At 43.3% G+C, this 25,823-nt stretch overlaps 1 protein-coding gene and 1 pseudogene across 2 annotated transcripts in view; one reads left to right on the top strand and one right to left on the bottom strand.

Annotated features, from left to right (window-relative positions):
* Window positions 1-25,823, top strand: part of PLPPR1 (phospholipid phosphatase related 1) — a 235,355-nt gene that overhangs the window by 110,249 nt on the left and 99,283 nt on the right. Inside the window, exons 1-2 of one of the 2 annotated variants that reach the window (XM_036261185.1) lie at window positions 14,060-14,177; window positions 14,363-14,470. In XM_036261185.1, the coding sequence (XP_036117078.1) occupies window positions 14,408-14,470 (63 nt within the window). In that variant the 5' untranslated portion in view covers window positions 14,060-14,177; window positions 14,363-14,407. Of the gene's footprint in view, window positions 1-14,059; window positions 14,178-14,362; window positions 14,471-25,823 lie in introns of those variants that run through there. The other variant, XM_036261184.1, reaches the window with a different exon arrangement.
* Window positions 3,196-5,720, bottom strand: LOC118630056 (annotated as a pseudogene).

Raw genomic sequence — 25,823 nt, 5'->3', positions numbered from 1 at the left:
CCCTCTGGGCGACTGTGAGCTGGCCTTCTCTTCATCTAAGGAAGAGGTGCTGTCTCTGAGGACCTGGCTTGAGAACAGCTTTGGCTTGGTTGCCGTGTGATGCTGAAGTTCCTTTCACAGTTAGATAGGGCAGCAATCTCCACTCCAAGGGGGGTTGTGGGGACCACATGATGACTTCTCTGTAGGAGGTTGCCTGGTGGATGATACAAAGCACCGATTTGCGCTTTTTGCTCTCTTTATTTTGAGGGGCAGTTGGTACTTTATTACTGTTTGATCAAAATGAAAGCTTTTACATGAGAAACCCATTTTATCATGGGATTTGAGTCTCAAACTTTGGTCCCAAAACAAGGATAATAAATTTCATGATGTAGTATGCATAACAAATGTGAGAATTTAAAATGTAGCCCTTAAGGATGTTGGAACAAATGCTTATTTAATATGGACCAAACCAAGATCAGCAAAGAGCTCAGGTTTCATGGACAGCATAAAATTGGACAAAGTCCTGGATAAAAGGCTTATAATCTAATTAGCAGTCAGGATTCCATAAATATTTATGCAGAAATCATAGGACTGGAAAGAATTTCAAGTTAAATGCAAATGTGATTTCTAAAAACAGTCTTTAGCTTCCTTGTTCACTCCAACCTCTCGTGTGCATTCAAAATGTCATTGAAATATTTTTTAAAATGTGACCACTTTAGTGTGACAAGTTGTCTGTAGCTGAATGGTTGACTGGATTATTCCCCTTCAGCTATTAAAGCTGTCCTTGAAAAAGAATCTCTCAATTTCCTTCAAGATCACTTGTGCTTTGATGAATAGCATTAAACCTCTTTGCTTTTGATAATGTCACTTCATCGACATGATGTTTTGCCCTTGACCTACAGGAGATACAAGTGGGCGGTTTCTAACTGCACTGCAACGTCAGCTGAAGATAAGTACGCTTTTCTGATCATCAGAGCTGCTTCTAAATGGAACAGGCTGTAAGAGTATTCTCCTTCCCTGCAGATGTTCAAATACAGGCTCAATACATGGTAGTTAGCATGTTACCTCAGTTACCCAGGACGCTCTGACTCTAGGGAACCAAAGGCATGCCTTAGATTGAAGAAAGTATTGGGTTATTGGATATCTCTAATAAGTTGCAAATAAGCACCACTGTCTACTGATGTCAAGCCAGAGAACAGTAGGAACTCATTCAATGTATTTCTATAGTTCACTGTGTCTCCACATACCTTGAAGAACCCATTAATAAACTGGGTTTGTGTCTTAGTACTAAGGCTTACTGGTTCTGTGACCTAGGACAAGTTGTGCAACCATTCTAGACCTCAGTTTCCTCAACTGTAAAATGGGATGTTAATAATAGTGCCTGCTGCCCGGCTGGTGTGACTCACTGGTTGAGTGTCAACCCATGCACTGAGAAGTCGCCAGTTCGATTCCAGGTCAGGCGCATGCCCAGGTTGTGGGCCCAATCCCTAGTGGGAAGCATGCAGGAGGTGGCCAACTGATGTTTTCTCTCATCGATATTCTTATCTCGCCCTCTCCCTTCCTCTCTCTCTAAAATCAATAAAGAAAAAATATTTAAAAAAATAATAAAGCCTGCCTTATAAGATTATTGTGGGGATTCTTAAGGCAATGCTGGAGTGCCTAGCACAGCCTAGCACATGGTAGGCATTCAGTATATGTTATTTATTAAAAAGAGGAGAAAACAGTGTCTTGTAAGGGTATTTTCCAAAACCCCAAGATTTTTTTATGTTTCTGGAAAGTCATTACCTTATTTCAAACTGTGTAAAAGTTCTTTACTGAAATGCTATGCATAGGATGGGTCCTTGGACTAGATGACTCATGGGATACAGCTCCCTGAGACTCCATTATTTTGGGTATTTGAGTCATAGTATTCACTTAGAGTGAATATTTCAGTTTCTTATTCCTGAATACCAGTAGTTTGGCTGTCCTGGGTAAGCATCCTGCAAGGCGAGGAGGTAGCATGGTGAAGTGGTACTCAGTGGATTTGGAGCCCAGCGGGCCTAGTCTATAATCTGCTTCAATCTTTTAGCCTGGAAACCACCTGAGGCAAGTTACTTAACCTGAGCCTCCGGATCCACAGCTGTACAGTGAGGATGAAAGCATGTGCAGAATATCTGGAATCAAGAGGGAACGAGTTAGCATGTGTTATATCCTAGGGCCCTGGGTCTCCAGGAAGCAATCTTTCTGTTGTCCCTTCCCACCAGGTACGTGTGCATGACTCAGCAGCCTGGCAGAGCGTGGTCTCCACCCCAGACGGCACAATATCTCCTGCCTCGCCTTGGCCGCAGTGCAAAATTGGCGAAGATTTTGAATTACACTCAGATTGGGTTGCTATAAAGTCCTTAAATAAAAAGCTTTGCTTAGAGACAGTTTGGGCTCATCCACAAATCAGTGACAAAAGTACCTGGTTTCTCAGGGGCAAAGCAAATGATTTTGTGACTGGCTTCACTTAGGGAAGAACTTGTGAGTTGTGTGTTAATAGCATATGCCTGTTTCTGCAGTATCCTCCCCCAACTTACTTTCTTTCTTTCTTTCTTTCTTTCTTTCTTTCTTTCTTTCTTTCTTTCTTTCTTTCTTTCTTTCTTTCTTTCTTTCTTTTAGAGAGAGAGGAAGGGAAAAGGAGAGAAATAGAAACATCGATGAGAGAGAACATCGATTGGCCACCTTCTGCATGCCCCTCGCTGGAGATCCGGCCTACACCCTGGGCATGTGCCCTGACTGGGAATCCAACCAGCGACGTCTTGGTGCATGGGTTGACGCTCAACCACTGAGCCACACAGGCCGGGCTCCTCCCCCCTTTTTAAAGCTGTTGTGGCAAAGTCTTCCGAGCATGATGTGCTAAACTCGAGGAATTGGGTTTATTCTTGATTATTAAGTTTAGGGCATCTAGCATCAACCTCACTGCTACTTTTGATTCTTGTTTTTTGGGGGGTACTTCTAAAATCTTCAGGGTTTGACCTCTCACTTTGTCAGCATTGATCCATCACTAAGCTCTACACGCTGCTTTTATTTTTGGGTTGCCCAGATGGGTTTGCTCTGTGTTGTGGAGAATGTGGTTAATTAAGAGCTTCAGGCAGAACCCACAAGTGCTTTTCAATTTTTCTTGCTGTTTCGTTCATTGCTCCCCTTATCCTATTATCCACATTTCTCCTCCAATCTCAAGAAGGAATTTCCTCCTTATGAAGTCTTGCTGGCTTTCATGTGGCCTGCACACCGGCTCTGCTTGATTGCCTTGTGGTTCTCTGGGGGGAGGGGGGGTGTGAGTGAAATTAACTCGTATCCACATCTGAAGCCTTTCTGAAATTCGATGTGAACAAATGAGGTGTCCTGGGAATTAGCCAGTGTTCAATAATTAACCATCTTTTTATCTGGGTGAATAAGGAGATGTATAAGAAGTTTTGCTAATGTTCTTTAAAAACAGTTCCTTCTTATTAAGCAGAATTGTACAGTAGAGTTTCCCTAATTGGTATTGTCTGGGAAAAGTAGAAAACAGAAGTGCAAGTGCTGAGTGTGAAGAGCTTCCATTCAGCAACATTTACAGACCACCTGGCACGAGCTAAACACTACACGCATTGTGTGATGTACCCGGTGGCAGTGCCCCAGTGCAACACCACGAGACAAGGAATAGACAGAAACACAGCAGGGCACGGGGACTTACCGAATTTACTTACTTGTTGTGACCTGAGTCCATATCCGCACTTGTCAGGCTCTAAGTCCAGTGCTCAAGTCCATAGAACTGGGGCTTTTTCATCGAGATGCAAAGTTGCATTTACTCATGGGATGAGGCTTGTGGCTGACCCAGGGAGGACATCCTGCCATTCTGGTGGCACTCTGTGACAGCCGGCTGCTGCGTAGGTGGTAGGTGAACCTGGCCAGGTCTCACTCCGTCGGTTATACGCCAGCATAGTACAGGGAGGAGGGACATGCTTGCTGAGGGGGTGAAGTGAAAGGGGAGGGCGCTGGAGGGAAGGCTGACTTGAACCACCTCTTCCACAGTTCTCACCGATGTTGTGACTGAGCCCTGTGCTGGCTGCTGGGAGAGACACAAAGACTTGCAGGTCAGCTCAGCCTGGAAGTGTACAACCAGAAGTTAAAGATAACCCACTCACCCATGGAAAGTTAACCAAGAACTGTGCAGTTTGGCTGAAAGATAAAATGAGGGCACCCAAGGGAAATCATAGACTAAAAAGAGGCTAAGCGATGGCCTTACCTCATCCGTGGATGTCCTAAGGTTGCCTGTGATCGGACACCACGTCAGTGGCTCCGCCAGTGAGCCGCGCGGCTCATCGGCAGATCAGAGCACCAGGCTGTGAATGACGGACCAGCTGAACCCAGAGGGCTTCCTGGCAGAGGCAGAGATGGAACTGTGCCCGGAAGGGTATGTACGTGGAGTTTGGAAAGGCTCAAAGGAAATAAGGAAAGGTGTTCCTCTGTATTTAGGGACCCCAGCGTATCAGGGGAATACATTTACAGTAAGAAATTGATTTTTTTGTTTGTTTTGTTTGTTTTTCTTGAAGCATGGTATTTTTTTTTTTTTATCCTCACCCAAGGACATTTTTCCAATTTTTGTACAGATAGAGTGGGAGGGAGAGAGAAAGAGAGAAACATCGACGCGAAAGGGACACATCGAGTGGCTGCCACCCGCACGACCAACCAGGGCCGGGGACAAACTGCAACCGAAGTACGTGCCCTTAGCGGGAACCGAACCCGGGTCTCTTCGGACCGCAGGCCGACGCTCAAACCGCTGAGCCAAACCAGCCAGGGCTGAAGCATGGTATTTTAAAGAACCATATCGAGTTGATTTTCAAGAATAGTCTGTTTCAGGCTGGGCCTGATTCTGGGCCAGAGGAAGCTCACGCGGAAAGGACGCACTTGGGACCCAGGAGGGAGGCTCGAAGGGAAGGCTGCAGCTGCTTTAACCGAGTACATAGGACGTTTCATCACCTGTTTGCTGCGGCTGGAGACAGCACAGCAAAAGATGTATGTTTTAGTTTGAGGGATTTAAACAAACAGGAGAAGGTGTCTTAACATTCCCACCACTCCCACTTTAATCAACCACTCGATCTTATTTGCTCTTCTAATTATCTCTTCAATTTGCTCACCTGCCTGTCTCTCGTGCCTTCTCCTTACCCCAGGCCACCTTCTCCTCTTATCTAGATGATCGCAGGACCCTTCACCTGGTCGTCTCACCATATTCATGCATTTTGGGGGGGGTATAGAGGGAATATAATTTTTAATGGTTTTGTTTCTTGTTGTTGTTGTTTTTTTACAAACACACCAGAGAGTGGTGCAATGCTGCCAGCGCTGGGCGCTATCCTGGGCCACAGGTCCGCGCGTCTTTGCCACTGGTCCTGTGATGGCAGAACCTTCCATCCCGCCTTTGTTGTTGACTCTGACCCCTGCATTACCTTCACCATAAAGAACCATGCCCTCTTCTTTCTGGGGTGACTTCTGTTGTCAAATGACCGCTGCTGGGTGCACCTTCTGTCTGAGCTCTGGTTGCCTTGTTTGACTGCGGCCCTCACCGTGTCACCCACACCAGCGGCGGGAAGTCTGCGCCGTCGTCCCTGATCCCCGCACAGAGGTGACACACAGAGCTTTCGTCCTGTGTGACCAGCACAGTTGACCACGGCTCCCACCCAAAGACTCGGGGAAATCCAGAACGTCACACCGGAGGACCCACCGCGTCCTGGCTTCCACATCTCGACCTATTTATTCTTGTTCCGCTGTTGCAGACCGCGCCCTGTGTCCTGAGCAATCCTTTTGTAAAAGCAGAGCAGGGCACAGCGGTTTTCTTCGTCGGAATCTTTCAAGAGTGGACTAGTACTCTTGGAACGAATTCCAAACTGTTTAGCATGGCCCCCCTGGCCCTGTACCACCCGGGCCCTCTCTTCTGCGGCCTCATTACCCGTCCCGTTGCCGGTGCTTCATGTTTCAGCCATGGGCCACGCTCTGTCCCATTTCAGGTCCTTTCCATATGCTATTCCCTGTGGTAGCAATACGGTCCCCACACGCTCTTAACTCCTATGCATCCTGAGGAGACTTTCCTGGCCTCCTAGACTGTTCACAGGTTAACCCCATTATAGGACTCGGCGAGACCTTGTTTGTTCTCTCTTGTAATTCTTTGTTTAACGTCATCATCTTTCCAAGAGACACTTGGGGTACAGTTGGTGAACCAAAAAGGCAAGGAGTTGTGAAACTTACATTCTGGCAGCTAGAGAAAGATACTAAAATAAACACCATACATTATACAGTATGTTAGACCACGAGTGGAACAGAGAAGAGAAAGATACAGGGTAAGATGGGGAATGCTGCATGAGGGAAGCAGTCTGCAGTATTAGAGAGAAAGAGAAGCATGTCTCCGTACTATGTGTAAATTAACTCAAGAAACCTTTCGTTAATCATAAAGACAGTAACTATAATGCCTAGTAGAGTAAGCCCTCGATGCAGGTTTATCAGAGATGAGTGGGCAATGTTGTCATTATTATATTATACTCATTCATAATTCCAGGGTTGCTTCCATCACAGAACATAGGCCATCTCGCCCTACGCAGGCCAAGTCGGCGGGCGCCGGTGTTGGATGACTCCTCTGCATCTCTCGCGGAGAAAGGGAATTTCCCTCACTTCTTTTTCCTGTCTCTTGTGAGATCCCAACAGGGCCCCACGGAGCTAATTAGCCTGTCCTGAGGGCACAGGGACTTCCTGGCAGTGATTCCTGATGGGGCCCAAGGATCTCACAACAACAGAAACCACCCACTACTCTCCTTGAGCGTTGACATGAGGATAGATGTGGTATCTCAACTCATGGTTTTCCCTCTCCCTGTCTTCTCTTTGGAAAAACAAACAAGTCCCTGGGCAGCTTAGCTTTAAACTGGAAAGTGCAACCTTGCTTGGTAGAACGACAGCATCACCGCCTCCCCGCTGCTCAGAACAGCCTGCGACATACATCCCTGCAGGCAAGGCCATATAGGGCTGTGTAATATCTGGAACCTCCGCCCCCTGAAAGGACCTCCCTGGACGTTTCCTTTAGACTTCTACTCCGTGGACGCATTTCCTCTCTCCTCCAGCAACCAATTCCTGGATTGATCCTTTGCTTTTCTTCTCTCTACTTAATTACTGATATCTCATCTCTTGGATCATTAGAAACCACCTTGGCCATGATGAGGACCAGAACAGAATTCAAAGGCAAATGTGGAACCAATGATAGGAAGTCTGAAAAGGCACTCTGGTCCCTACGACCTTAATAAGATAAATTTCCTCTCGAGCTATTTCGGAGAGGCCCAGGTTCAGTCGGGCCTCTTATCTGTCTTTCCTCTCTGCTCATCTCAAAAATACACAAGCTGGATTGAAGCCAGCTCCTCCATGGTGATTACTTCTCACCTGGATGGTAAGTCTCCCCAAGTCCAGGGGTCACCCACCACTACCCATCTGACATTCTGTAAGCCAAAGGAAAAGCAGAGAATTCTTTACCTTTAGTCAGTCCTACAACATAGATTGTGATGACGACGTCCTTGTAAAGTTTGTTGTTGATAACTGCAGTCACTTTTGAAATTATATTTGAAATTTTATAACCAGAGCCAGACACAAGAGAATGCAAATGTTTAAGAATCACATTCACGCCCTGGCCAGTTTTCTCAGCGGTTAGAGCATCGGCCTGCAGACCAGAGAGTCCCGGGTTTGGTTCCCACTAAGGGCACGTACCTCGGTTGCAGCTTGTCCCCGGCCCTGGTTGGAGTCGTGTGGGTGGCAACCAGTTGATGTGCTTCTCTCACATCGATATTTCTCTTTCTCTCTTCCTCTTCTCTCCCTCCTGCTCTATCTGAAGATAAATGCAAAAATGTCCTCAGGTGAGGATAAAAAAAAAGAATCACATTTACTGCTTATCAACTGAGAGCATTTGCAACATATTTTCTCCCCAGACTTTAAGCTGAGCCCAACTTTCCCTGGAACGTACCGGAGGTCTATGCCCTTCTCAGGGGTGGGGGTGCGTTGCTGTGACCTGTGTGTTCTTGCTTTGGGGCATCAAGGTTTCAGTTTAACTGAACATCAAAACCTCATTTCCTTCCAGCCTTTGATTTTATTGAAGGAAACATTTAACTACGTTTTAATTAAGAAAAGCGCTTTATGCCCTGCTTCTTTTTCCAACTGTGTTGTTTTTTTTCCTGGCGGAAAATTAGTGGTAAACCAGATCAACAATTTAGAAAGAAGTTAGGGCCGTGCTCTGCTTGTCTGGGCACGTTTTTTCCTATGAAGCAGTTCTCTGGGTGGTGGCACGGACGATGACCCAGGGTACCCCTTCCCATCAGCTATTTAGACAATAGCAGGCTCTCTGTTTTCTTCCCAGCTCCAGGTCCTCTGCTGAGCTCTGCGTTCAGCAGCACCCTTGTGTTCTGGCTTGATTGGAAAAGACTTGTCTCTAACAGAGATGGCTTACTTTTTTTTTATCCTCACCCAAGAACATTTTTGCATTTATCTTGAAATAGAGGAGGAGGGAGAGAGGGAGGAAGAGAGAGAGAGAGAAACATCGATCTGAAAGAGACACATTGAGTGGTTGCCACCCACACAACCCCAACCAAGGTACGTGCCCTTATCAGGAACCGAACCCAGGACTCTCTGGTCTGCAGGCCGATGTTCCAACTGCTGAGCCAAAGCAGCCAGGGCAAGATGGCTTACTTTTATGTAGACTTGGAGTCCCCCCCACCCCTGATGTTTTACCTTAGCTTTTGTCATATTTAATTAAGAAACACATGTTTTAAAGCAGCAATCTATCCCTGACTGGTTAGGCTCAGCGGTTGGAGCGTCGGCCTGCGAACCAGAGAGTCCCGGGTTCGGTTCCCGCTAGAGGCACGTACCAAAAAAATGAAATAAATAAATAAAGCAGCAATCTAAAGTGATTTTTTTTTTTTTTACAAAGACACCCAGAGGTAGAATTCAGTGGAATAATTTCCTCTTTTGATTTTACATTTTAAAATACATTCTGGTTTACATTTTGATTCCTAGGCCTTCCACGCACTTTGTTTTTCCATTGTTGCTTGGGTCCAAGGTGTAGTGGATCTTATCTGGATGGAGTGAGCAGAAGGGACTGATCCAAGACCTACATTAGGACCATATTATTGAGTTCATGCAAGACCTAAAAACAATTGACCAAGTCCTAGATTTGGACTGGGCCAGGAGCTATGGAACTGACCCAGGGCAAGTGTGATGTGGACCGGGGGAGCTGAGCCGCTCAGAACACTGTGTCCCCGTCTGTGTGCCTACCGTGTGCCGGGTGCTGAGGTTGCAGTGCTGGGCAAGACAAACATGGCCTGGCCACATGGAGCGAAGCTGACAGTCTAGAAGAGGAGCAGCTGTTAGATAATCATACCATAAATGCTATGAAGGAGAATGATGAACGTGTATGATAAAGAAAATGGAACCAGTCAGGCAGTGAAGGACACTTGCCATTGAAAGCGGGGTTGAACTGCAGGTCTAAGGAGAGGCAGACACTGGCTAGGCAAATACGGAGGAGGGGAAATTGCCCCAGGAGACGGGGTGCGACAGGGCCAGACCCGAGAAAGAGGTTGGCGTGTTGCAGAAACCCAGTGAGTGGCCAAAGTGCAGACAGGCTAGAGGTGAGCAGGGGGTGGAGATTGTCATAAAATGGGACTGGAGAGGTTCAAGAGAGTCAAAAACCATTGCGCGCTCAAACATCAGCCAGAACTTCTGCCTCAGTTCTGAGAGGCCCAGCAGCAGAGACCCTAGACATCAAGTAACACTTGGGGGACAACAGGCAGGGGGTCTCCTGCGGACTCTCCGATCTGGCTTAGGGCTGAGTGTGAGCCAGGCATGCTTGTGTGCTCGAAGGACTGCACAGGTGACTGGGAGAGCCGAGTCCTGGTCGCCGAGCGAGGTCCAGACAGAAACATAGGCTTGGAGCGAGACGGGTCTTATGAGAGTGAGTCACCAGATTTAGGCAGTAGGGGCAGAGCTATTGACTGGTCACAAGGACCAGGCCCATGTACTGTGGGAGCCCTGAGGGAACCAGGAATGGCCCTTGAGTCTAAAAAGCCACTCAAGGACAATATGGGGGCCCAGGTAGGCTCACTGGGCCCCTGAGTCCTATGTATTTTGCGAAGATTTGACTCAGTTCTGGGTTTCCCCAGATTGTGGGTTTATGTTCTTTTTATCTCTCTGCCTCACTCTGGTCTAGTTCAAGGGCTGTGCCGTGGATCTGGCTGTGAGACACTGTGTGTGGGGGGTGGGGGGGGGGCAGGCTGGAGAGAAGGGAGTGCCAGAGCCACCCTCGTGCCCTGTATGGGTTTCCCACCGTCGTGCGTTACAAGCTTTGAAAAGCAACTCTAAAACATAACAGTCGAGTATTTCTCTTGAAAGCCTCATAGCGCTTTCTTAAACCCCACACCAGCTCATGATGAGATCTTTGTTTGCGCTCATCTGCAATCCCATTTCATTTGTTCCCATCCTTCAAAGTCTTTGTTGCTTAAAAAAAAAAAAATCGGGTTTTCAGCAGTTGGGAAATGAAATGCAAACTGTGATCCTGGTTGGAGATAATGTACTGCATAGAAACGACCCAGAGCAGTGAGGGGTAGCTCAGTGCCACCAAGGAAGTTAATGCCTGTTTCACATGTGTTAAAGTTGAGTTGGATTGGGGGATCATGACTAACTCATAATACATTTTTTCTTTATTGTATTATATTTTTTTCATCACCGTTTATCCCCTCATACCCTCTTCCACCTCCCCCCTCACCCCCACCCCCACCCAGGCAATCACCACACTGTTGTCCATGTCCATGAGTTCTCCCTCTCTCGCTCTTTTTCTTTTTTGCTCAATCCCTTATATTTTAAAATATATTTTATTTTACATAACATGTAACTCTCACAATTCTTATTTTCTGAACTTTTAATCCCCCCGCCCCTTTTTTTTATCCTCACCCGAGGACTTTTTTTTTGCATTTATTTTCAGATAGAGGAGGAGGGAGAGAGGGAGGAAGAGAGAGAAACATCGATGTGAGAGAGACACATCAAGTGGTTGCGACCCACATGACCCCAACCCAGGCCGAGGACAAACTACAACTGCGGTACGAGCCCTTAGCGGACCGAACCCGGGACTCTCCAGTTCGAGGGCCGACGCTCTAACCGCTGAGCCAAACTGGCCAGGGCTAATTGTCCCTTTTTACTGAAATCCCCCACCCCACCTTACCTCCAATTAAGATTTGGATCACATAGAAATAAGCCCTGTTTTTCCCCTTTTTAGACATCATCTCATTTCAACCTTATACCACCTAATTCTGGGGAACTTTGAGAAAGTTTGACCACGTTGAATGTTGTAAAACTCATATCAAAGATGCCTTTGACATGACCTGAGGCTGGCTTGTGCTTCCGGAGTCCCCTGACACGCAGGAAGAGTGCACAGCTCAGCGCCTAGAATCTCAATCAATGCTCTAGATCAGGCAAATGAAAGGAAAAACAGTATTCTGCAAGGTGTACTTCCCCGGCCACCAGCCGTCCCTATCTCAGACATGTTTTCATACTGGAGTTACTGATTAATCCATCTGGGGTCCTCTACCTGCTGTCTGGTGAAGGAGAGTCATCTTATTTTGGTTGGCGGGAACAGAAAGTATTCTTGGCCCTGTGTGAGTCCTGATGAGTATTCGCTCTAATCCTTTCGATGGGTTTTCTCTGCTCTTTTTTTTTAATTCTCACCCGAGGACATTTTTGCATTTATCTTCAGATAGAGCAGGAGGGAGAGAGGAAGAGAGACAGAGAAAGAAACATCAACGTGAAAGGGACACATCGAGTGGTTGCCACCTACATGACCCAACCAGGGCCGGGGACAAACTGCAACTGAGGTACGTGCCCTTAGCAGGAACCGAACCCAGGACTCTCCGGTCCACAGGCTCTGACCGCTGAGCCAAACTGACCAGGGCTCTCTGCTCTTGTAGTTTCTTTCTAAGCTAATTAGTACTGTGCTGAAGACTCAAGGGGACCTTCTGCAGAGCAACCCAGCTCTCAGTGCAGGGTCCCCTCTCTGTGCCCTGCCTTGAGAACTCGGGGTACTTCAACCTCCCCACATTCCCAGATCTAAGTGCTCAACTCAGGGAGACCGCCAACCACTTTTCTGGGTCCCCCTCTCTGTGTGTGGCCTGGAGACTCTCTTCAGGCAGTGAACTAGGGCTCACTTCTTCTGGTTGCCATCTTTCAGGGATCACTCCCCTTCATTGCCTCAAGTCCATTGCCTCGAATGCAATCTTCCTGTTCATTTTGTCTGTATTTTTTAGTTGTATCGAGAGTGAAATCCAGTCACAGTCATTTCCTCTGGGCTGGAAGCAGCATCCCCCCAGGGATTTAAAGGTTGTTTAAGATTGTTTTCTCACTGGCTTTCTGAGGCTCCACCTCATATGACAATAAACACACAAAGAGTAATCTGATGGTAAATTTGTATTTTGTGGCAAAATAAAAATGTAAAACTTTTCTCTTGAAGTTATTTTTCCGGGTCACTAATTTAATTTACAATCACTATAGTTTCTCTGCAAAAAATTTTTTTAGAATTAAGAAAAATTTACCTACAAATCATCTTCAAATTAATTCAATTGTGAACACAAATAAAGTTGTGAGCCTTTTACATTTCTAAGTGTATGCTTACATATTTATGCATTTGGTTTTGCATAGTTTGGGTGCCTTTTTATTCACTTCCTATATTTTCACGGGCTGCTAAGTAGCTCACAGGCCCCGAAGCGGGGGCCTATACAGTACCCAATAGGTAAAAGAGTCCTGCTTTCCTTCGGAGCTCAGAGTGAGAGTAGCCATCGCTGACGGGAGCTGTAATCCCACCCCAGTCATGGCTCTGAGCTAGAGATGCCCTTTGGTTCCCCAAATGCCAGTAAGGCACCGCAATAATTTCCAGATTTTCCTCTGTTAGGTACCAAGCAAGCAAAGGTTTGTCCCCGCTGGCAAAACTCTGACCCTTATCCCAGGCGAAGCAAATTCCTCACCAGCCAAAAGCATCTCATGCCCCAGGGGCTCTGCTTTCTGCCCTAAATCAGCGGTTCCCCACTAGGGGTCACATCCACCCTTTCCGGTTCCTCTCCCGCCTAGAAAGGGACAGCTGGCAGTGTCTGGAGACATTTGTAGTTGCAACTTGGGGCAGGGGGGTTGCTACTATTGGCATCTCTTGGGTAGATGTAACTAAACGTTCAACAAGGTCCAGTGTAGCCCGGTAACTGGTGTGGGTAAAGGAAAAACACGTTCGAAAACACTGACATTCACTCAGGACCTTGAAGCAAAGAGCCCCTGGTCTCACAGTCCCCACGGCGCTCTCCAGACCACCGCCCACAGAATACTGCGAAGGGGGCGGAGGCAGACGAGAATAAACCGAGAGCAGACGCCTGGAACCATCTGGGAAGCATCCCTCTGCTTAGGGAATAAAAGGGGTAGAGGAAAGTTCTTTTCATCTGGCCTCTACTTGGTTGTTGTTTTTTAAAAATAAGAAGAATCGAAATCAACTCATCTCCGAATAGAATATTTTCAGTACAAAATAGGAGAGAGATGTTCTGAGATTGTCTGCCATTGCCCAGCCATTCCATTCTTATAAGTTAAGAAAATGTTTTATGGCGTCGGTGTTTTTGTTTGTTTGTTTGTTTTGTTTTTGTGGTACGTACCCCTAGCAGGAACCAAACCCAGGACTCTGGTCCGCAGGCTGACGCTCAACTGCTGAGCCAAACTGGCCAGGGCGCATCGGTGTTTTGTGTTTGGGACACACACACACACACACACACACACACACACACACACACGTGTGTGCGCACACAAAGACAGGGCTGAAGGAACCCAATGAGAGGGATCCGTGGTGTATTAATCCAAAGTAGTAAATAGCTGTGTGGTCAAAGGAGCCAGTGAAGAGTGGCCACGGAAGGACGTGAGAGGTTAGAGCCTGGGTACAATTGTCAGGAAGGGCAGAAGAAACAAAATAAGTCCCAAAGTTGCAAACCAGGAGTATGGGGCCCAGAAAGAGGAGATCCATGCAGGATGAATACTACCAAATGTTTTAGAGCAGTCTACTGGGTTAAGGCACCGTGAAGTATCAGGCGATTGGAATTCTGCTGATTATGGCTACGTGCACAGGGGCTTTCTAACTGGTCATTCTGTCTCTAAGACTGTTCATGGCTGGTCTATATTCTTTTCTTTTCCCTGGGATGCTTAGTCATTTGACTTGACTGTGTTGTAGATCACTGTTTTGCATTGTTTGTATGCAGCCTGCTTATCCACAGGGCAGCTGATGTTTGTATGTAAATACCTAAGGGACTGCTAAACATATGGTCTTACACCATGCTACATATTTCTGTTTCAGCCTGGACGGTTGTAGACGGTGCAGCTTTGCTACATGGTGTAAGAAATGGCTGTAGGAAACAACACTCAGCGAAGTTATTCCATCATCCCGTGTTTTATATTTGTTGAGGTATGTGTCTTTTTTTTTTTTTAATCTTTATGGACAAATTGGAATAATAGTAGCAATTTCATGCTGAAAATTGGATTAAAATCATGCCTTTTATGATTGATAATCACATTTTGACAGCACAAATATGATAAAGATTTAATAAATTATACAAAGTGTTTCTTGAATAAGAAGCCATAGAACATATAAACTTTATCTACGTGGGGGTACAAAATAATTGTGTTTATTATATATTTTTTATATTCAGGGGTGACTTCAACATTTTATTAATTATGAGTGCAACATTTAAATTAAGTTGTTTTTTTCCAAGTCAGTATCATGTTTCAGGAATTCAATAAGCCAGGCAGTTTACAGATGATGTTAATTGATGGTCTTTTGCCTTGGAGCCCAAATAAAGGAAAAAAACAAAAAACAAAAAACATCTAAGAGCTGACTATCTCCCGTGGGCATTTTCCTTTAGTAGGGTATAGAGAGCTTGCATATTGCAATGTTCTTTGGTGATGAATGATTTTGTTGAGTTGCTACAAGTTTGTTCAAGCAAACAGTTTCTCCAGAATCTTTAGTTAAACTTCTGGCATCCTGTCCCCATTGTTCCTCCCTCTCCGTGTGTTTGCAGTGGAGGAGACAAAGGCATGGGAATTTTAAGAAATTTGGAATCTCATGATGCAAGATAAAAGCTATTCCAGGTTATCTCAAGATAAGATGTTCATTTATCAGAGATGATAATATTTCTGCCTTCTCAACAGATAAGGCACCTAATAGGTTGTTTTTTTATCCCAAAGATCGGGTTTCAAACATGACAATGTAAAGAGCTGAAAAGTAAGTGTCTGAGTTTCTTTTCTGGGTAACTGCCTGGGTGTTTCCACATCTCAAGGGTCAGCTGTAGACTGTTCTTATACTGGGGATCTTTTTAGCTGTGTATGACAGGAACATGGACGTTGATCCATTTAATTAGCCATGTGAAAACAGATACTTGGGTTAAACCCCTACTGATATTAGCAGAAATATACTTTCACATGTTGTTTAAAGACGTGCTATGAACCAATACAACAAGTATTTTTATCGTCTACCTCTTGAAATAACTTTGGCTCTCTCTAGAGTCAGTTGCATCATTTTGAGCATCTGGTGTTTGGCCAGCAATATGTGTGGTTGGCTGATTCTTGAGTTTTGCCTTATAGAGACACCCCTTTGTAGTTTAGATGAACAAATATCACTTAATAATTTACTTTCTGGTGATATTTGTGAACCTGTTTGTAGGCAGAATCAGGTGGAAATAGGAAATCAGGGTGGGACAGAGGTATTAACATAAGCTGAGATTCACATAGACTCAAGCTAAGCTAAATCTCTGAAAGGGTGAACAAAGAACTCCTCTGTCATCATAACACATATCCTTAATCCTCTTCCTTTAACTGGCTATGCAAGACCAAGGGTAACGCCATTCAGACAATAACTATGCATCATGTATATTGTGGCTTCTAGTTACTGTTGTTCACACTGAAATTGTAATGAAGGAAAAGCAGTCCTTTCTCCTGCTGCCCATGAGGGGAAGGGTAGAAGGATATAGCATTTGTTTTCAATGTTAAAACTTTCTGTTATAAGGAAAATAAATTTCTTTAAGTGAGCTGGGGAAATCGGGGTGTAAGTCATCTGTCATCATCTTTATCCTCCCCAAAGCAATTTTATTTGATATTTTCTTAAAAATCAAACAGGAACCAAACCTCAAAGTAAGAGGTTTAATTCATTGCTGGAAGCTACAGCTCTGAGGATGTTAAGCCCGCTAATGTGCGAATGATGAGCTCCACTGGCGAGCAGGCAACAAGAGACATAAATCAGTTTTCCCATGCCTTCACCTGATACAAACATAAATATAAGTCTAAAAATCTAGGAGAGGGAAAATTATTATTTTCTTGCTGTATTGTCATCCTTATTTTGCATGAAAACTTAAGAGACACCAGTGACTTCTCTCAGACACAGGCAGGAGAAAAGGAAATAGGATTAAGTAGAAATTGAAAGAGGAGGTGACTCTCAAAGTGGCTCTTAAGACTTTCATGTATTTCATTCATCAAACACTTACTGTTTATCTACATTATTCTAGATATTCTGATATAACTGACATATCAGAAAACTTGATCAAAATAACTTGCTTAAAATGTCAGTTTGATCAATGAATATCTTTTCACTGTTATTTTTTGTGTATGAAAGAATTCCAACTGAGAAAATAATACAACAGCCATCCCTGAACCCACCATCAAGACCAAATCTTAACATTTTGCCATATGTTCATCAAATATGTTTTTCAAGGAAAATAAAATATTATAGCTGTGGCTGAAGTACTACTGTTCCTGGACCCAGAAGTAACTATATATGTGAAGTTAGAGACTTCAATTCTCTGCATGATTCTCATGTATATTTTCATATTTTTTCTACATATGTATATATTCATAGATAATGTTTTAGGCAGATTTTACATAAATAATACCATACTGAACTTTTATTTCTTTTTCTTTTTCTTTCCTTGCAACTTGCCTTTTCATTCAACATTATATTTCTGAGATTTATCTAGATTGGCAATTATTCATTTTAATTGTATTTTATCCTATTGTGTGAGTAGACCTATTGAGGGACAGTTTGGTTGATGGTTTTTTTTTGTGTGTTTTCCTAATTTATTTCACTTTTACAAGTTTTTTTTTTATCTCTTACAACTTTTTTTGCAGAAAATATTCTTATTTCTGTCTTCATATGTGTGTATGCAAGAGCTTCCCTTGGACTGACTCCTAGCAGTGGAGTTGCTGGAGGATAATTACATTTTCCGGTTGTTTGTTGCTGCATTACAGGAACAATGTTTATATTTTTATATCAGTTTCCTTGAAGAAACTCTGTTAAACTCTCTGAGTATGCCTGTAATTTTCTTTTCAGACAAGTACCTCATTTGCAGGTAGCAGAAGATTTGTTTCTTCTTTTCTGATTGTTATGACTTGAATTTGTTTTTCTTGTCTCATTGTTTGGTTAAGACTTCCAGTATTATAATGGATAGAAGCTGTAGCAGACATCCTTGCCTTGTTTCTGACTTTAAATAAGTGTGGACTTCACTTATTTTTCTATTCTCTTCCTGATAGATTGGATTATTTAATTTGTTTTAATCCCCCTTTATGTTGTGAAGTATAGATTGTATTTCTATTCTTTTAAAGCTTCCTCTTAAATTTTACCCTCACATTTTTAAGTTTACATATTTAATCATTAGCTCTATGCTTATCAAACAATTGATGTTCTTAGGTCACTTTGAAATCTGGCTGTCATTCTTTCTTTTTATATATTACTTAAAATTTTCACTTAATTTGTTTTCAGTCGGGGCTTTTTCAAAAAAAATTTATCTACATATTCATCAGTTTCTTTACTCAACATTGCTCCTTTTATTCCTCTCCTTCCTACAGGGTTCAATTTTCTTGTGAAATTTATCCTTTAGTAGTTCTTTCAGCAAGGCCCTAGGGAATTATAAACATTCTTAATATTTTTCTGAATTTTTCTTTATATTAATAGCTTGGCACTTAATTCTAGATTGAAGAATTTATTTTCTACCCTCAGAATTTTCACAGTGTGACTTGTTTGCATCTTGAATATGAAAAGTCATGTTTGCACCAAGTGTATAAAACTCTCAGTGATCTCTTCTTCAAATGCTGTCGCCCTCCTTCATTCTTTTTATTGTTATTTTCTGCAACATCTATTTGATATGTTGGATATTCTCATTCTTTCTATATTCAGCGTCTCTTAACCCATCTTGTTGTTTGTTTTTCATTTCTGGAAGTTTTAGATATACTTTTAAAAATCTGCCCAGTTTTATACGTATGGATTTTTTTTTTTTTTATGTTCTTTCAGATTATTCTGTCATCTGAAATGATTGGTATTCTAATTATCCTGAATGTTGTGTCTGCTGTCTGTAGCTCACGGTGGATTATTACCTCATTTATTTTCATACTTTGTTTTTAGCTCATTTTTAGTAGAACTTGCTTCTTCTGCAGGGTTCATGTGGGCCTTAGGTTTAAAAGCATGCCTTTGAAGGAATTTCGCATGCATATTTCTCTTGGGCTTAGGCTTCTATATCCAGAACCCAAATGTGCATATTCTCAAAGTATAATTAATCAAAGCTCACTTTCCTTATAGTCTTCCATACCAGCAGGTGGATTTATCTAGAACATGTTTTCTCTGACATGAAAAGCAAGCTTTCAGGAATTCTGGCTGTTACACAGGAGTCTCAGTTCCAGGTCCAGTCCTCCTGTCCTGTCCCCATGCACAGGAAAGCCCGATCCCGTTACTGAGACTGACAAGCACTCCTTTCTCTACTCCCATCGAAGTCTGCTGTATCATCAGTTTATTCAGTTACTACTCTTATATTTGTGCTTTTTTGGTTTGGCTCACCTGCGAATTAAATCAAAAGAATAGAATGAAAGAGTGCTAACCATGGTTTGTAGATGTTTGCAGGGGAATGTTTTCATGCCATTTTGGTTCCATGAATGCATTCATTTACAACATGCATTTATTTACTACCTTATTTTTCCCCCTAGGCATTGTATGTTTTGCCCCTCTTGCAAACTTTACATAGCAACTAGGATTCTGTAACTTGGATCTCACCAAGTTATTTTGTAGAGCCAGGCTGGTTGGTCTATGCTTGCAATGTGTGGCAGGGATGGAAGGCGGGAATGAGTGATGCATAGTGCCCACTGTGGAGCCCTGGCATGCATTTTCTTGGTGATTTTAACTATAAGAGCACAGAGTTTTGACTGGAAGATGTTTATTTGTGGCAGCTGGTGAGGGGAATAGATGCCAACTAGCCGTCTCAATTCGAAGTTGCTGGCAGAGTAGGACCTGCATGGTACCTACCCAGGAGTCTGGGTACTGGAGAGAAGCTGTCTGACAAAGCAGCATGCAGCATGATTTCATGGTGATGGTACATCAGGAGAGCACTACTTGGTGTCATCACTGAATGTTACAAACACAAAGAGAAGTTGAGATGCCACCGAAGAGGAAGCATGGATTTCAGAGAGTACTTACAGAAAACAGTGGGCTGAAGTGGAGGAGATGAACAGTGGAGGACAACAGAATGGATTAGAAACATGATATGTAATGGGCAACGCAGGTGGTTCCAGAAAGGAAGCCCTAGAATGTCTGCTATTACTTGGGAAAATGTCTCTGCTGTGCATCTCCCGATGTCAGCTGATCATTCATTGTGCCTGGTCCTGCTGGCCAGAGCCTCATACACAGAAAGCCCTTGACAAGACAATAACCATTCCAAGGACCAGAATATGAACTTTTCTATCACTAAGGAGAGAGAAACCCAGGATCGCTATAATTCCAAGATGGTCCGCAGCAATGTTTCTGACCAACAGCTTTAGCTCTTCACTGACACGGTTCCACTAGAGCAAGCGAAAACCAGCAAACGCTGAAGGGGACGAACGCTGGAGAGAAGTCAGGAGGAGTAGGAACGGAAGCGGAAAATTAACCTTTAAATGAGCATGAGGACATCTACTTTCCCATTTCTTTCTGTTCCTTGAACTCAATAATATTAACTTTTGGTGAGGATAAAGGTACTTACCTCAAAATAGCTACAAATTAAAAACAGTGATGTAAATAATCAAATTTCTCTCTATGGTACTTTTCCATCCATGGTACTTCTCTCTCTCTTTCCTCCCCTCCTTCTTCATCCCCTCCCCCCTTTCTCGCACCATGTATTTTCGACCTTCTCTCCCTTTCTCCCCGTGTTCCCGCTTTCTCCTCTTCTCTCTGTCATTTCAACTACGCCTCTCATACACGAGGCCCCACAGGAGGAGGATTTCCCGGGGAAAACACCCTCAATTCGGTGATTGAAGTGTGTTTTCCCCTAAAAATAAGAATATGAACTGTTTAAGGTCTTTTATGCCTCCACAATCAGTACCAGATTTATTTTTCTAAAATGCTTCGGACTGAGGTATCCCTTCAACAAACCTTCCCAGATACCAATAGTTTCCTCTCAACAATTTCATGGTGTTCTCTGTAAACTCATGAATTAGTCAGTCAAGGCTCTTTCAGATGTATCTGTGCTAACAGCAAAACTCTAAGTGGAGCTTAGCTCCCTTGAAAGGTGGTATTAAGGACGAGGATTTGGGACATAATGAATGCAATTGTTGCTTGATGCGTACAGATGTGACAGTTTCATCATTTTGACGGTTGCTTGTACCTGCGATTTTTATTGCCTGATTTTGACAACTCATTTTTCTCAACACAAACCTGCCGGGTGCATGTTATAAATCCCAGCCAGAAGATAAAGAATCTCATGAGGTTCTGCAAGAACTTGATGGTTCTGAGTATTTCTCTCGGGGGCCAGCATTAAGGAATCCCACATCATCATTTTTGGAAATTGAGAGCCAGCTCAGTGCTGTCTCCGTTCTGTGCCTCAGGTTATTAAAAAGAACAAGTCTTGGTCTTGCTTTCTGATCATTACTTACAGGTGCTTAGATTTAGCTGCTCTGAATACCTCGTTCCTGAAACTTAAATGGTCACTGTCTTAGATGTTAAAGTCACATTGAGAACATTTTCTCCTGTAATTTTTTAAAAACTTAGCTGGTTTTTGCCTAGGAGAATGTAGAAAAATCTTATCCTCGTGTTTAATTGAGTAGAATGAGAAAATAACTTGATGTAAAAAAAAAAAGTGCTGCTACACAGTAACTTCTTTGGATCTCAGTTGCTTTTTCTGGGAAATGAAAATAAAAACTACTTTCTTATGGGCACTTTTAAGACATAAATAAGTAATGGACCTGAAAGTACTTGCCAAGTAATAAGTATCTAATAAATATTAACAAAAAATAAGTTAAAATAATAGCTCTTGCTCAATAGAAAACAGATAAGAACAAAAACAACAAATGAAACAAACCAAAGGTGTGTGCACACACACACGCACCCCAAAATCCTGACCCTTAAAGAGCGACATTGGCAATTTAATCCTTAGTTATGCAGTACTGCTCGGTTTGGGGGAACAATATTTTTAGAATATATATTGAGGTGCTGTTGGGTAAGATTTCAAACACAGCAATGAAACATTTGTGGGTCTTCTAAATTGCAATGACAAATGCAAATTGTAAAATATTTTCCCATTTTTATTATTTAATCATTTTGACTAGTGTTTTTAATACCAGAGCAAAAGGACAATACCAATATCTAGGTATCTATTTTTCATAGTATCAAAATGCCAGTGTTGATTTTTAAAATTAGATATGAATGACATTATTCTTTATCCTTATTCTCAGGTGCCCTTTTTTTTTTTTTAAAAAATATGTTTTTATTGAGTTGAAAGAGAGAGAGGAGGGGGAGGGAGAGAGACAGAAATGTCCTGCCTCCTGCATGCCCCCTCCTGGGGATCAAGCCCACAACCCTGGGAAATGAACCTGTAATCTCTTGGATGATGCTCAACCAACTGAGCCATACCGGCCGGGGCCTCTGATGCTGTTCCAACTGAGTGAGGGCTCCCCTGCTCTTCAGCATTGAGTTTTCTCCAAGTTGAATGTTTTGGGATCAAGATCCCAGTTAAAATAAATTATATGAGGGGAAGAGAAGTTAGGACTAAGAACATAGATCTGGCCCTGGAGGACCAAGGAGCAGGAGAGGAGGAAATACAGCTCTGGAGGAAGTAGGTGGTTGGTCTCCAAGGGAAGGATTGGGCGTTAGGCCTGGGGACCTTCCAGCCCCTTCTTTTTGTAATCCTCCTACCACCCCCTCTTCCTGTTTTCTAAAAATGGCAATGATTATCACTGCAAGATGTCAGGGAAGGATTTTTGAATAGGCAGGTATTGGATCAGAAAGAGAGCAACTTGGCTCCTGTCGACATGGTAATGAAACATAGAACTCTCTGCAGGGTATTTTGCACAGCCTGCAGGTGAATTGAGTCTTTCTGATGCATTTTTCTTGCATAAAATGTATTCTTTATATATAATATGAGCTAGTCTAAGTTTTCATTGATATGTGTGGCTGGCCAAGCTCTTTTATTTTTCTCGAATCTTAATTCCAAGATTACAGGAAACCTAATTTCTAAGTCGATGCAAAGTTCTGATGATTTTAAAAAACAAACAAAAGCATTCTAATGTATCTCACAGCATATAAAAATACGACTTATAGGAATGCTCACTTATAAGAAAAGGAAGTACAAAATAGCAATCCATAGGGAGAGCAGCTTAGGACTGTGTACCAAAATCCTTAACACTTTATATCCTCTTTTGACCTCCAGAGTACACTCTTGTCCTACTCTCCAGAAATGATCACGGATATGACAGGTTTTGCTGCAAGGCAATTTATTATAAAATCATTAATGATGACAAAAAGCCCTAATTGATAACAACAGGGGGAGTAAAATTTTTTATTCAAAAAGTAGACTATTATGCATCCATAAAAATGATATCATAGAAAGATATTTAATTCCATGGAGAAATATTCAAATTAGGTCGTTAGGGGAGAGGAAATGGGTTCAGGAGAGTATGTGACCTGAGTTGGTCCAGGCTTTGCCACACTGAATAGAGCCACTAGTGACATCAATAAGAACCAAAATCCACTGTCTTTCTCTCACCTACTCACAGAGGATCCCAGCAGCCCTGCAGTTTTCTAAAGTTTAGCCCAGGATTGTCACATGTACTCATGAAACTATCTCTTGGCTCTTGTCACTCAGAGAATTAGAGAATTTTCTTCATTATCTCCAGCCACGCACATTCAGTTCCTCAAGCAAAGAAGCCATGGAAAGGTGCCTCATGCTGGCCATCGCTAGCACTGCTCATGTGGGGGATGCTACCCTCTGAGCCTCCGGTGCTTTCTCTACAGAGTGTGGGAAGGAGCCCTGCCACCGAGCTCCATGTCTCACATCGTCACCTGAGCAACGGAAGGAGGGGTACAGCTGTGTCATGTTTTCATCTACAGCCTTTCTGTTCTCAGAACTTAGACATGAATCTGTGTGGAAGGACTAATACCTAAGGCACACACACTTTGTCTCTCCTACCCTCGTTTTCCCCGTCTGCTTTCTCCATGCAGATTTATTCATGGAAATGGTTTCTGTGGCCCATCAGACTCACCAACTTCTCAGACATATCAAATGCGTGAGGGTCATGGCAGTCGATATTGCAGCCCCCAAGCCAGATGACCTTTGCTTTCAAATTCTTCAGCACAGACATAAAATGCGGTGCCTTGTTGGAAATGTGCGTGTGTGCCTATGCGGCCATATGCCCGGAAGGAACGGTCTGCACACAAGTCAGTATTCATCCTGGGTGTTGGGATTAAATGTGTTTTGTTTTTTGGGGGGTTTTTTTGGCATGGAACTTTGATTCCTTTTTTCATCAAAAATCATTAAATAACTTTTTCTTGAGATTTTATTGATGTCTAGTATGAAATATAGAATTATTTATTCAAAGGTAGAAACACTAGTTCTTTCTTCCATAATTGGAAAACTCATTATATTCACACAAAAACCAGTCTCATTTTATTCTTAGAGTAGAATTAATTAAAACAATAGTGAGCCTTGCTCTTTCTAACAATCAGTTATTTTTACAATACATATTATGTGGTCGTCACCAACACCAAGCCTTCTGGGGCATTACTATTAATAATTATAATCACGTCTTAATTGTTGATCTTAATTGTCTCGGAAAATGTATTTGGGAAAATATATTTGAGCTCTATGAAGTTCTTTTCTCTGGTTACAGGTTGATATCTTAAATCGTTCATTATACAAAATAAGGATCTTACTTTCAGTTTTAGAACTGTCTGCTCTATACATCTTTGTGGAACTGCCTTTTTCTGTTCACCTGGCAGCCCTGGCCGGAGTGCCCACCTGTGGCTCTCGGTCTCCTCGGTGCATGTTACGTCAGTGGAGTAAAGAAGCTAGCCCCGTTCCCACTGCACACAGTGACCGCCACCCAGAACGTCTCTCCCCACAGCGAATGGTGAAAGCATGGACGCAGTGCTAAGCAGGGCCTTAGGTCACTTATGTGAACGCCTTTTTCAGATAACTGAGAGTCAGAGAGGTTAAGGGACTCGTCTAAGACACACAGCTGGTTATTAACTGTGCTGGCAACCAAACCTATAGCTCTTTACCCTGTAATAAGCAATTGCAAATTAAATTAGTTATTTTAATAGCCAAAGAACTTCAAAAGCAGAACAATAAAAATTATTTCAAAATGTTTACATCAAGAACAATGACATAATATACAGTATAGTATTCATATATTTAAGGTACTATTAAGAGGAGTCCTCAAGAGTAGGAGAGGCCGGTGTGGCTCAGTGGACTGAGCGTTGGCCCATGGACTGAGCGATCCTGGTTTGATTCCTCATCAGGGCACATGCCTGGGTTGTGGGCTCGTTCCCCAGTAGGGGGCGTGCAGGAGGTGTGTGAGGGTCTATGTTTCTCTCTCACATTGATGTTTCTCTCTCTCTCTCTAAAAAATCAATAAAAACATATTTTAAAAAAATTTAAAAAACATAGGAAAGCCCAAGGACTGCAAAGCTCCTGTAACAGCTCTGACTCACCTTTCGAAGGGGCTCAGGGAAGCATCCCACCGGAAGTTGCGTTTCCGCAATCCCTGAAGACTAGAGAGACATTGCTCAAGTGAAGGAGGGCTCCTGGGAGGAGTGCTGCGGGGGAGGGGACAGCTTGGCACGGGACCAAGACCCAAGAATTCCGGAGCATGTGAATTGCTGTGAGAGTCTGAACAAGGCTGGAGCTTGGAGTGCAAGACAGGGAGCAGTGACGGAGGAAACTGGCGAGGCCGACCCAGGCCGGATCACGATGGCCCTTGCAGGCCGTATGAAGCGATTTATCCTAAGGGCTGTGAGAAACCAGAACACTCCTGGATATTTTAAGTTTCTACCTTACCTGGTGATAAGAAATGGCAAAGAGAAGTGGTGATGAGAACCTGGAGCCAAAAAAAAAAAAAAAAGACATGAGCTCAGATTTTCACTATTCATTATAGATGCTGTCCTTCCCCAGACTTCAGAATATCCTTCCTAGGAGGAACAGGTGTATTGCACTGGGCCCCCGTCCCCCACTTTCCCTGTTAATAGTAGACAGACGAGAGAATGGGAAAGGAACTCTACGTGATCAACAAACTACAGAGCATAGCAAATTGCATTTACAACTACCATTTCACCCTTTATCATAGCTCTGAAAACTTTGAAAAGGACAGTCTCAAAGTTGGGGTAGCTTTGCCCTGTCTGGGTGGCTCAGCTGGTTCGGGGGTATTCCATACGCTTAAAGGTTGTAGGTTCGATTCCGGGTCAGGGCACATACTTAGATTGCAGGTATGATCTCTGGTCAAGGTGCATACAGGAGGCAACCAAACTGATTGATGTTTCT

This window comes from Molossus molossus, unplaced genomic scaffold, assembly GCF_014108415.1.
Source record: "Molossus molossus isolate mMolMol1 unplaced genomic scaffold, mMolMol1.p scaffold_m16_p_14, whole genome shotgun sequence".
In the NCBI taxonomy this organism is placed as follows: Eukaryota; Metazoa; Chordata; class Mammalia; order Chiroptera; family Molossidae; genus Molossus; species Molossus molossus.
The sequence above is the reverse complement of the archived record's forward strand: the minus strand, read 5'-3'. Positions and strand labels throughout refer to the sequence as shown.